This window comes from Mastacembelus armatus, chromosome 20 (genome assembly GCF_900324485.2).
Source record: "Mastacembelus armatus chromosome 20, fMasArm1.2, whole genome shotgun sequence".
Lineage (NCBI taxonomy): Eukaryota > Metazoa > Chordata > Actinopteri > Synbranchiformes > Mastacembelidae > Mastacembelus > Mastacembelus armatus.
The window spans coordinates 9,966,872-9,978,854 of NC_046652.1; the positions used below are offsets into that span (position 1 = coordinate 9,966,872).

An 11,983-nucleotide genomic window follows, 5' to 3' on the forward strand; every position below is an offset into this window, starting at 1 on the left:
AGTCACGGGGCTGGGAAATCATACTAACAATAACTTTTAGCACAGTTCTGCTCCGTTTCGGGTTTTCAGACTCAGTTAAGTTCATTCTAGTTTGTTTTCTAAAATATACCTGCTGTGGCATCCAAAACAATAAGTTAGCAGAAGGTAAACACAAAGTTTAACTTCGTTTGTCCTAAACACAAAGTTTAGTTAACTTGGTCAACTCTGAAACTGATATTTAACTTAACCTACCTCTGGATCCACAACTGATTCAAAATAAACGATATGAGAACACAAATGTAACTGAAGGAGTAACTAGCAGAAAGGTGAGTGATTTTCGTTTGTATTATTGTGTGTCTTATAAACCGTGTGGACGTATAACTGCCCATGTAACCACTGCCCAAACTATAAGTAAGCTAAACGTAGAAAGGACACAGTACAAAATTACGGAGTAAATACAAGTCCTGCATTTAAAATTTTACATTGTTTTTTTTAAGTATGAAAGTTGATTTGTTATTGGTTTATGATTATTAATTAATTAATTAACGTTAATGTGCACGTTACATTTTTCCATGTTACATTTGTGAATTTCCAGGTAATAGACAACAGGTAATAGAAAACATGTGACATGTCAAGCTTCAATTAAAAATACTCAAACAATTTAAAATACTATAAAATAGAATGGATAACAGAAAATAAGAAAACTGTTTAACTAAAACTGGCAGGTGACCAGTCTACATCTACATTTTACCTACCAAAGTAAAAATGTACTTAATCTAATCATGATTGTAAGACAAGGGTTTTACCCCTCCATATTATTTGATACTACATTTGTAAGGATAACTACATAATAATACAGCAGATTGTTTCAGATTTTTATTATGGTAAATAGTTTTAAATAAAGCAGACAAGGAAATAACACTGAAACATCACCCATGCATTAATATAAAATTGTATTTTTTCTCTAGTGTCCTACACAAGGAAATGCCATATAGCAAACTGCACAAAGACTTTTTTATTTAAAAAGTGGTTTAGTTTAGTGGATGCATCAGCCTTGGGTAGCAGGTTGTGATGGTGGCCCAAGGACAGGAGAGCAGAACAACAGCAGTACTCTGTCCCAGTCCCACCCTGGGGCTACTGTCTCCAGGGAGTGGAAATACATTTGGAAACCAGAGTTTGCTCACACAAGCTGCGAAGCAAGCTACTTGCATGGTAAGTTCTGTCTTTGACTGGCAGGTGCTATCGGCTGTGGGCACTTTCAAGAAACATACACACCTCATATGGCCTTGTTTTGTCTATATCTAGGTAACAAGGAGCAAAGAGACCAAGGAGCATGTGTTCACTCATGGTCTTCATTGCATACAGCATTTCCCCTGTGGCAGCCCTGTACGTTTTATGGTGTATTCTGAGGCAGCTGCAGCCTTCATTGGCATCCATTCAGATAATACAGTTTTCCTTTACCAAGCTGATGGCCACAAGCAGACTTCCTCAGTACATTTTCCTTTTATGGGCTTAACTTCTACAAAGATTTCTGGCTGTCTAGTGGGTTGGGGCCCTGGTCCCATCTTCACTCTTCTGGACAGTGAGTTACGGCCCTTGGATGCTGCTGAAGATGCCCTGGACATACGGGTGTGTCAGCCTGCAGAGCACTCTACAGACTTGGTGACTGCAGGTTTGGGAAATGTGTGTGTGTGGTCAGTGAGACTCATGAGGTGTAAGGTGAAGATACAGAAGGGGTTGCAGCAGAGCACACCAACTCATATGGCATTAGCATGTCCACGAGCTGATAGGCCCCACAGAGCCTTTGTTGTGTGCGGGCGAGTCGTGACAGTGGTTGACCTCGATGGTGGCAAGGTTTTGGATCACAGGAAGGATCTTTGCTCATGGTGTGTAATAGCTGCATGTTATATACACTTATTGACCACTTTATTAGCTACACCTAATACACCTTATATTGCCTATAATGTTCAGGATTTTTGACACCTGTACACAGTTTGTTTGTGTTGACAAACTGAGTTAACTTCAATTTCATGTCGTAGAATTTGTATTGTACTGTTGTATTAGAGTGGGTTATATTGAGAAATATTTCAAATATATTTATGTATTTAACTAGGAATGTCTAGAAAATAGAAATAACTAAATGGTTCTGAATACATTACAAAAGTTTTTCAATGAAAACGGTCACTGAATGTAAGGGGTGGTAGTTAACATCTTTGAAACTATAGTGAAGTTTAAATATGAAATTTTGATCAAAATATTGATAGACTATGTTTTACAGCAATATCACTGCAATAATATACTGCTCTCACCTGGACTGTGTGATCATTGCATCCCACGAGCAGTCCATTAGAGTATGGGGACCGGACTGGGAACTACGTGTGGTTTTTGTCGGACACAATGGTAAGTTTATGGCTGAAGGATGTTGCATGTTTTTTGTCTCTACTTCTTCATGAATGGACCCCTTGTTGAATTACAAATACATCTGCTTTCTTTTTACTGTGTCCAGGTGTGGTGAACTCATTATTCTATTGCTCTGAGTTAAACATGTTGTTATCAGCCTCTGTGGATTGTACAATCCGTTGCTGGAATGTGGAGGAGGGTGATGTGGTTGAGTGTGTCGACACAGAGCAGAAAAGCCCTCCATTGTACATAGGAGGCACTAGTAAAGGAGATATCTTGTTCTCCTTCTCTCACCAAGGAGTGGACTTTTGGAGTATAAGAAACATATACAACCTCCACTGTAAACTCAAAGGGGATAAAGGAGCCTCGTTGAAACAAATCCTGGTCTCATCCTTTCCTCCCCCTTATCCTATAAGAGTGCTCTGTGTTAGTGGGGACAGTGATATTAATCTGGTGGCTGCAGAAACAGGAGCAGTGCTGACTTCTTTCAAGACACAGCAGAGGATTTTGTGTGCTGACTACTGCCTGCACAAAGAGATTCTGCTGGCCCTAAGTGAGGCAGGTACAGTGCTCCAAGCCAATACTCTCACTAACCCAATCACTTTGATGCAACAATGGAAGGGGCGAGGTCAGGGGCCCTGGCAGAAGGAGGACCGTGTGAGTGAAGATGACAGACAGAATCTGACAATCCCTGGTCCGGCCTCCTGCTTGGCAGTCTACACTCTTGTCACTGATGCACGTGGCACTTTAGAGGAGTGGAGAAACTTACAGGAGAGAAGAGGGTGCAGTCACAGGAGCAAGATAATTCTCGATGATGCCAAGAATAGGTGAGCATTGTAATTTCAATGTATTTTCTTGTGCCAAATAAACGTTTTCAGCAAATTTGATAGTACTTTTGTGCCTGGGGCAGGTGTTTGATCATACTTGGCCAAAATGGGGGCTGTGTCAGTGTTTTAAAACTGGATAATGGGAAAGTCTGGTACAGGACACCAGCACACAATGGCCAGAGTGTCACCTCTCTACAGGTCTACCCAACAGATGGCTACCTACTTTCCACAGGTATTTCCCAACGTACCTTTATTGCCTTTATTTGCTTATAAGTACTAACGTAATGTTATTACCCTGATCCCCAGGTGAGGACATGACAGTAATAGTGTGGCGAGTAAACCCCTATGTTGAGGAGTGTCTCAGCCAACAGCTGAGCTTGCACAGTGGCCAGCCTCACGTGCACCTGGCAACACTAGGGCCTTTGCTGGCTCTCACCTTCCAAGAGCCCAAAAGTGGGACCAATAGTCTAATGCACTTCGACCTCCTCAACCAAAACCAGACAGGTCAACTGCCCAGAGAAGGACATATAGATGACTTCACAGGTACATAACTGTGCCATAATGATGACTTGTTTGGGATGTTACTACATTGTTTGTCTATGTTTGTACAGTATGTGTTCGCTTGTTTTTCTTTTTTTGCAGGCCTGTGTGTGTGTCCTGATCTGGAATTGTTTGTCTCCAGCAGTCTAGATGGGACAGTGTGCATTTGGAATGAGAAGAATCAACTTATCAGGTTGGAAGTCATTATTTTCCTCTGGAGTTTTGTATTACAGATGTGAAAAGCATATATTAATACAGTGATATGTTTATTTATGTGTGTAACCTCTACAGGACGCTCCAGTTAAATGCAGTGCCTGAATGTTTGGCTTATGGTGGGTTTGGAGAACTATTCTTTGGCATCAGAGGAAACCTGTACAAGACAAACTGTGCAAAGTTCCTGCCACAATTATACCAACAAATGGTAACTTGTGAGGTGGCAGTGTGCAGTGACTGAGATTTATTTTTAACCCAAATCTGCAAACTGTAAACAAAATGTTTCTTTAATTCTATTTTATCTTCACAGCTCATTTACACTTATTATGTCAAGCCTCTTCCTGACTTGCCTATCGCCGAGAAAAAAGAAAACTGCAGCAATACAATGTAAGATTTATTCTGATTTACTCCATATTAGGAATAAAGAATGCCCCAATATAATATAAGCAATATTTTGGTGCAAACAGGAGTGATGGAACAGCCAAAAACAAAGAGGAAGCATCAGCAAAAATCACCAGAAATCAATTAATGACTGAAGATATCTGGATGCAGGTGTGTGTGTGTGTGTGTGTGTGTGTGTTTGACAACGAATGTCAGTATAGCACACTGGCAAATATGTTCAAGCATGTTTTTTTGTTGGTCTTGTTTCAGGAATATGAAAGCTTAATGACCTCAAATATGGACTTATCTGCACTTCTACAAGACACAGTAAAATGCAAAAAAAGGAAGCCTCCCAGTACAAATCAAACAAAGAAAGAGGCCTTTGATCGCTACATGAGAATAATATATGGATTGCCTCCCAAAATAAAGGTTTTTGCTTCTCCTAAGCTCACTTATTTTACCTGTATTTTTCAGTACTTTCTAAATATGCTGACTTATTCTGACATTGTCAAAATTCCTGCCCTGGTACAATTAATATTGCTATTCTCACATTCTCAGCCCCCTGCATTCTCATGGAACAGAATCCCCATTAGCTTTTTTGTGTTTTGCTACCTTCCCTGCAACCTGCATCTTGCGCCTGTTCCTTGTTAGCCCTCTTGTTTGTCTACTGTCTGCCTGCAAGCCTGGTCAACTTTATTACTTATATTAAAGTACTTCATTGCACCTGTCTGTGTCTGCACTTGGGTCTTCCCTGTCTGTGCTACAAAGCTTCAGCGGTGACAGATATAATCAGCTTTCATTTAATAATTTAACAATCTGAATCTCTTATGTGTATCATCTTAACCATACCAGAGCACATCAGTTTCTGGATTTGGAAGTGAAACTATGAATCTAAATGTTTCTAATGCAAATTTTAGAAAGATGTCATTTTATTTGAATGTTCCGTGTATTTCGTGTAGTAATTGGAACTATAGTACATCATTAATGATATAATCCTGTGTTTTCAGATTGATTTGACGGACACCTCTGACCCAGATACATTTTCATTTTGTCCTGAACCAAGTGACCGCAGGCCCCTTAACCTTCCAAAGTTAAATGAGAAAATCCGCCCTGAATCTAAACAGAACATTCTTGTGAATGAAGAGAAAAAGAAGGTATAAATTGCTTGCATGTTGTTCAACTTTGCTAATGTTCACTGTGGAACTTAAATCAACTGAAGGTGGTTGAAATGTAGAAAAGAATTTCCAGTTTTCATAACAGTCTTTGCTTTCCTTGCTCATATACTTGCACTAGGAATTCTTCAAAAGTAAGTATGTGAGAAAGCAAAGTCTAACTGTACAACTGCAGGTGGAAAAGGCTCAAGCGACGAGCTTTGAACTAAACCAAACTGAACTGAAAACCCAGGTGACACTTAAGCCTGTTGAGAAAGTCATACCCAAGAAAACCATTAAAGTGGAGAAGGACGATAAGGTGAAAGCATTTTACAAAACGACACAAGAACATACAACACAAGAACAGTAGCTCTAATGTGTTTGTAATTTGTGCCTGTAGCCTCCAGAGAATATTTCTCCAGCAGAGCAACCCAAGCCTAAAACTCCTCATTTCCTAATTCCTACTCAACCCCCTCATCCTTCAAGGACCCCAACACAGCTCCCACCCCGCGACCCTTCCCCTGAAGTGCCGAATTTCCTCAAACAGTTTGCAGATGAAGACTGGTTTAGAGATTTGTACCCCAATAAAAAGGTAGTCATTTACAAATATGCCTCTAGTACATATTAAGGATTAAGCCATATAATGCAATTTTAAATTTGGTCCAAGGGTAGGTCTTTATAAATGTGTTTGTGTGCAGAGTATCTCAAGTACCTTGTCTCCAGAGGAATTCTCCCTACAACTGCTGGAATGTCTAAACACCTGCAGCACCCCGTCTAAACTTAAGATCCTTGCTGCACTGCAAGACCTGCACAGTCAGGGACTCTTACATAATACATCCAAGTTTTATGATGGCCTCTTTGACTTAATACCCAAACTTGTGAGACCACACATGGTACTGTATGTCCAGGATCAAGATTGTGACTGCATTTGAGAAGTCATTTTGAGGTAACAACCTGTTTTTCTGTGTTTTTCAGTCACCTCTGGATCAGACAGTGCTTATTGAGACACTGAATCTGCTGGTGCATCTGAAATCTACTAGCAGTGATCTTGTGAAAAAACTTCTCACTCTTCTAGCTTATAAGAAACTTGGTCTCCGGTGAGTTTAAATAACAATCAATGATGAAAATAGCCTCTTAACCTTTAATCTGAGACCATTACTCTCTACATTGCTTAAAGTTTGTGTTATTCTGTTAATAGGCGAATATTGCTGCGTATGCTAACGGGACTAGGTGTAGATGAGGCTGAGCAGTGGCTGTTGCCAGAGTTGGAGAGCTGGGATTCTGAACTGCAGGACCCATCTGACATCTGGAAGAGTCTCCACAACAGAGCAGATGATTGGCTGGAGTTGTGGATCTCCAAATACAAAGTAACAAAGACATGTTTAATTTCTCATTCTTGAATGCTGTTTTACATCTGTAAAAAACTGAGTATTTTTGCTAATCATTATCATTCATGAGAGTATTTTTGAGTGCAACAAAAGGACAAACAAGTGTTTGAAGACTGAAAGGCTGCTTCTGATATCCTTTACTGTGACCTTAACTCCTCTAAATACATGTAGATGAGAGTTTGTCACAGTGTTGTTGACAGGTATGGCTGGTTATATCTTTAGGCTGAAAATGATTCCCTGCTATCCCTCTTTTGCCATTCAACCAGGAATACAACAGGTATCTGTACCTCACGAGTACAAGTAAATGGATGCCACCAATCATCACCACAGTGGATGTGTTGAATTATTTTTGCTATGTCCAAAAAGAGGAGTACAGGAAGGCCCGATGTGTTGCACCTGCTGGTCGCAAAAATACTGTGGTTCTGTCCCTGTATGACTGGTATGTGAATGTTATGAAAATATAGTAGTTTCCTCTGTTTATAGTTATATGATTCACAATTTGTACTTTGATGTATATGTTTGTGTAGTAGTTCTCAGCCAATACTTCGTCTAGGAGAGACTTACAGCATGGCCAGAAGTCGCAGGCCACCAGGTAAGGTTTTAGATTTGTACTTCAATGTAACTGCTGAAAACAAATGTCTTTTAATGCCAAATACATTCTTGTCAAACAGGAATAACTCTGCCTCCCCTGCAAAACCGCCCATTCCTCATGCACTTTCCCAATTTCATCTCCTTGCCACTAACTCGAGTCACTCTGTACCCCTTCCACAACAACTCAGATGAGGACTGGCTAAAGGTCCTACCGCGACGCTACTTCATTCAACAGCAGTCTTTTGTGGAGTATTACAGATGATGCCTCTGTAACATTCCTATTAACACAATAGGAAGCATTTGATTTCAACAAATAAATGACTTTGCAACTGACTTTTTGTGTGACTAATCTAAATGCATTTGTGTGGTATGGGAGTGACTTGGTATAGTCTGATAACATACACAAAGCAAATGGAAACAAAAAATACACCTGAACATTTTAGAACAGACAAAGAAATTACTGTATGACAGATATCTAAAATAAAACAATGCAATTGTAATAGCACATTAGTGGACGAAACAGAAAACACAGTTTACTGGTGGTAATCAATGCAATAGCTGTCACAGCAGCAGTGCTTTTTGATTTTCTTTGTGTACATGTACAGTAGTAGATGAGCTGATCAGATATCTGGAGCTCTTATATAACAAAGTAGCAAATCTTAAGGCAAAAAGTCAGACAAGGAGAAGGAGTAACCTTTGACCAGAGGGATATATCCAAAATATCTTGTTTATCTGATTTTAAACCCTAAATTTTTGGCAGCTGTAGCTCATATGCAACAATTTATACAATTAAGATGCTACCTTTTCAAAACAGCATAGCACCTTTTGAAGCACCAAGAGGGGGAGGTTCATCTGAACATTTGTTTGGCAAACCAATCTTTGCATATTACCACATGTCAAGAGAAACAAACCTTATCCCTAGCCATTCTGCCAATGATAACAAACCTGTTGATGTAGGGATTAGTGGGTCTTTATCCATAAAAGAATAGAGGACAAACAAATACTAAAACCACTCACATTACACTGATGGTGATAAAGAAGAGTTAAGAAATAGATGTAAGAATACTAAACCACAATTTACATGACAACATGATTGTCAGGCTTATGGTACATTGCTCTGCTTTGTGTCGGTGAATAAACTTCTAAGCACCAGGGTCCTTCCCCTGACTTCTCCTCTAGTCCACCAAGTCTTTATCATAATTGAGCAGGTCGCAGGTCAGCAAGAGGTCAGAGCGTCTGGTTTCTATCAGGATCCTGTTGAGCTGGCTGCTCGTTGCATTAGTATCTGTGGCTTCATCCAGAGGCCAGTCTAAGAGCTGAGCACTGGAGGGCAGGTCAGGAAGGCCTGGCTGGTAGTCCTCCAGGGGATTGGGGTACAATAACTGACGCAGGGACGGCATTCGCACAGCCATCCTCACGAGGTCCATGACACCAGCCATGGAGAGTGGGTTCAGGGCCAAAGCCAAGCTCTTGAGGGCCCAGCAGCCACCCAGCGAGGGAAGGAGGAGCCTCAGCAGGCCATCATTCAGGCCACAGCCACTTAGGGAGAGGTGCTGCAGGGTGCTGGATGCCTGCGAGAGGAGGCGTCGTATGGAGGGCAGGGTGTTTTCATTCAGATGGTTTTCACTTAGATCCAGCTGTTGCAGTGTGGAAACATGGTGGCTGCAGGACAGATAGGCAAGGTCAGCTGGGCTTAGGCTCAAATAGGGCAGCTCCAGTATCTCTAGAGGGTTAGGCAATGAACTGTAAAAAAGAGGAAAGGACAAAAATATTTACAGTAAGTATTTTATCCAATTCAAAAAATCATTTCCTGAATATAAAATGTTGAAAAAACCAGACACAACTTTCTAAACGTAGCATCTTCAAATTACATTTTTGTCTGACCAACAGTCCAAAACTAAGTGCATCGCACAAAAGAAACTAAAAAACTGGGAAAAACTTGAGGTTTTATTAAATCACCAACAATTTGGAACAGTGAAGTAAAAAAAAAAAAAAAAAAAAAAATATATATATATATATATATATATATAGGAAATGGTAGATTAAATATGAAAATGAAATTACATAAAACTATTCTCTTAGGACCAGTCTAAGTAAACAAAAACAAAACAAAAAAAATTAAAACATCTCTGAAAATGGGTGGGTATTGTAATTCTGTCTTCTTGATCTTATGGGTGTTTGTATTTGGTCTTGATTTAAGAGCTGTTACTCCCCTGTTTACCATAAGGATAGGCACAAAGTAGCATAACGGGGTTTCAGTCCATACCTGAGCAGCACACGAAGTTGTCCAGGAAGGCGTAGTGCAGTAAGGCTGAGACTTCGCATTTCTTTTAGCTGTGCCAAACCCTGTGACAAGTCCTTCAGTGCCTCTTCTTGCCCAGGGTGATCTCTGCGAAAATCCAAGTTACAGTAGTGTAGCCGAAGAGAGTTCAGTGCAGGGAACTTAGAGAGCAGGGGGAGCAGCTCAGCCAAGCCACCCACCCCGAGGCTGCTGTAGCGAATATCTATGCCGAGGAGACCGTGGCAGGGCAGAAGGTTTAGCAGAGTCCGGATTCTTGACACAGATATTTCCTCCACACGAAGGTATCTGCACTGAAGCTTGAGGGGACCTGATATACTCAGAGCCACGTGAACACGCTCCCAAGATCGAGCATTGACAAAGAGATCAGCTCTCACATACACCAACACATCACTTCCTAAGTCTTTTCTCTCATTCTCCTTTGTGCTGCCTGCTTCAGCTGTTAATGTGCCCTCTGTTTTCCTCTCCATCTCCATCCGCCTCCTGACTCCTTTAATCCACTCCTTTTCACCCAACAATCCCATCCTCTCTCTGTCACCGCTTCCCTCATCTCCATGTGGTTCCTTCCCACTCTTCCATTTTCCCCTCTCTCTTTTTATATCCTTTTCTCTTTCCAGAGCTGAGAACCTTTTTCTCTCTCGCTCTCCTTCTTTCCTCTGTGCCTTCTGTCTTCCAGCCCTGGCCTGAACAACCATAGTGCAGAGAGCCACAGTGAGAGACCAGCCTCCCATTGAGTCTCCCATCCCTCCATCCTCTCCTTGAAGCCCACAGAGATCCAGTACTTCCAGCGCACACCTGAGGAATAGGAAAAGGACTGAAATGTTACTGATCGTCACAGAAACAGTCCGGGTATCTTCAAAAGGTTCTTTGCTACAAGATATGTGCAGTGTACAGACTCACCTTTGGTCCGAGAGTCCTCTGACAACCGCAAGCAACAGGGCCTGGATACACAGTCGACTTGGAGGAGTTCGCCCTTGTTTCCTTCGCCCCCCCACACGCAGGGTGCGCTCAGGCCATCTCTGCGCCAGTTCACCTACAGCCAGCGGTCTGCAGCTGCTGAAGGCGGCGTCCAGGAGCGGGCCGAACAGCTCCCTGGGTACCCACTTCAGCCAGTACGGCGACGAGCTGTGGTCACTCACCACCTCCCTGGCACAAAGGCTCACCAAGGACTGCACCATTTCAGAACAGAACCAACTACAGCCGCGTTAGGTCCTTTGGAAAAGCAGCGTAGCGTTAAAGGCTAAGGTTAGCTTTATAACAGCAATGCGACCCGGTCTTGTAAAATCCCAAATGAGAATGTATAACATTATCTGATAGCTACTTGGACTCCTGACACTGACCACTTACGCGTCCACGACTGACAGATGTTCTTGGGTAGAATATAACACATCCTAGCAGCATTTAGCAGCTAGCTCCACAAGCTAATCACTGAGGAAGCTGCAACTAGTGTTTATATCTACCACGACGTGTGACAGTGACGTAGCACTACGTCATGACGTCACCGCTGTAGAACTAAAAAGCATAGATTTTGGATTTGTTTTTCCTGTATCTTAAGGTCCAAATAAAAATTTTAGCACTTTAGCATGAAAATACTTGGATGGAAAAGAAGTTAACTCTACAGGGTTTATTTATTATCTCAGCTTATCCTGCCATTAAAAATACTTTACTGGAGTAAGACCCTTATTAAAATACAATGTATACCCCATTAGCCCTGCATGATATTATGTTATTTACTGACAGTGGTGGGATTTTAACAAATCAATTTGACTGATGTGATCTAAGTAGCCTTCTTGTTCTTCAGTGCAATTATTTGCTTTATTTAGTAGAAATAAATTAAACATACACTATGGATATTGTTTTTAAATAGGATTTTAAAGTACAGAGTGGATTATTCTGGTGAAATAAAGTAAAATTAATGTAACTAAAATAACAGGAAAAAGGTTATGAGAAACAGGGCAATATATCCTTCATAACAAGCCCAAAAATTGGTTTTTGTACTGTCTTTTGTCCAAAAACATGACCAAGAAGATGAACCAGTAGATGGAGCTAATGGATCATGCAAGCTGGCTGCACTCTGTAGCTCCTGTGTCAACAAAACAGCCTCTGATAGTCTTTATCAGAAACAACAAACAAGACTTACCAGTTAATGATTCTAGTAATGTCCAGTGGAGCTTTTTGCAAATTATCATCAATTTGTCTCTCTATTTCATTATA

At 41.0% G+C, this 11,983-nt stretch overlaps 2 protein-coding genes across 3 annotated transcripts; one reads left to right on the plus strand and one right to left on the minus strand.

Annotated features, from left to right (window-relative positions):
- The first annotated feature begins 6 nt into the window (after window positions 1–6).
- Window positions 7–7,803, plus strand: wdr97 (WD repeat domain 97). 2 transcript variants are annotated; one of them, XM_026292618.1, is made up of 21 exons: window positions 7–305; window positions 948–1,191; window positions 1,285–1,865; window positions 2,258–2,379; window positions 2,486–3,206; window positions 3,290–3,438; window positions 3,513–3,749; window positions 3,849–3,939; window positions 4,038–4,167; window positions 4,270–4,346; window positions 4,427–4,511; window positions 4,611–4,769; window positions 5,348–5,494; window positions 5,634–5,810; window positions 5,892–6,083; window positions 6,190–6,384; window positions 6,467–6,588; window positions 6,690–6,858; window positions 7,146–7,318; window positions 7,407–7,471; window positions 7,551–7,803. In XM_026292618.1, the coding sequence occupies exons 2-21, from the start codon at window positions 1,051–1,053 to the stop codon at window positions 7,730–7,732; spliced, it is 3,915 nt and encodes a 1,304-aa protein (XP_026148403.1). In that variant the 5' UTR covers window positions 7–305; window positions 948–1,050; the 3' UTR covers window positions 7,733–7,803. The 2 variants fall into 2 exon arrangements, with proteins under 2 accessions (XP_026148403.1, XP_026148405.1); XM_026292620.1 differs by having other exon boundaries at window positions 5,688–5,810.
- A 143-nt stretch (window positions 7,804–7,946) lies between these two features.
- Window positions 7,947–11,227, minus strand: LOC113121808 (leucine-rich repeat-containing protein 14). The gene is made up of 4 exons (XM_026292621.1): window positions 11,110–11,227; window positions 10,670–10,981; window positions 9,737–10,564; window positions 7,947–9,213 (listed from the first exon to the last, which is right to left on the minus strand). The coding sequence occupies exons 2-4, from the start codon at window positions 10,945–10,947 to the stop codon at window positions 8,646–8,648; spliced, it is 1,674 nt and encodes a 557-aa protein (XP_026148406.1). The 5' UTR covers window positions 10,948–10,981; window positions 11,110–11,227; the 3' UTR covers window positions 7,947–8,645.
- Between the last annotated feature and the right edge of the window lie 756 nt (window positions 11,228–11,983).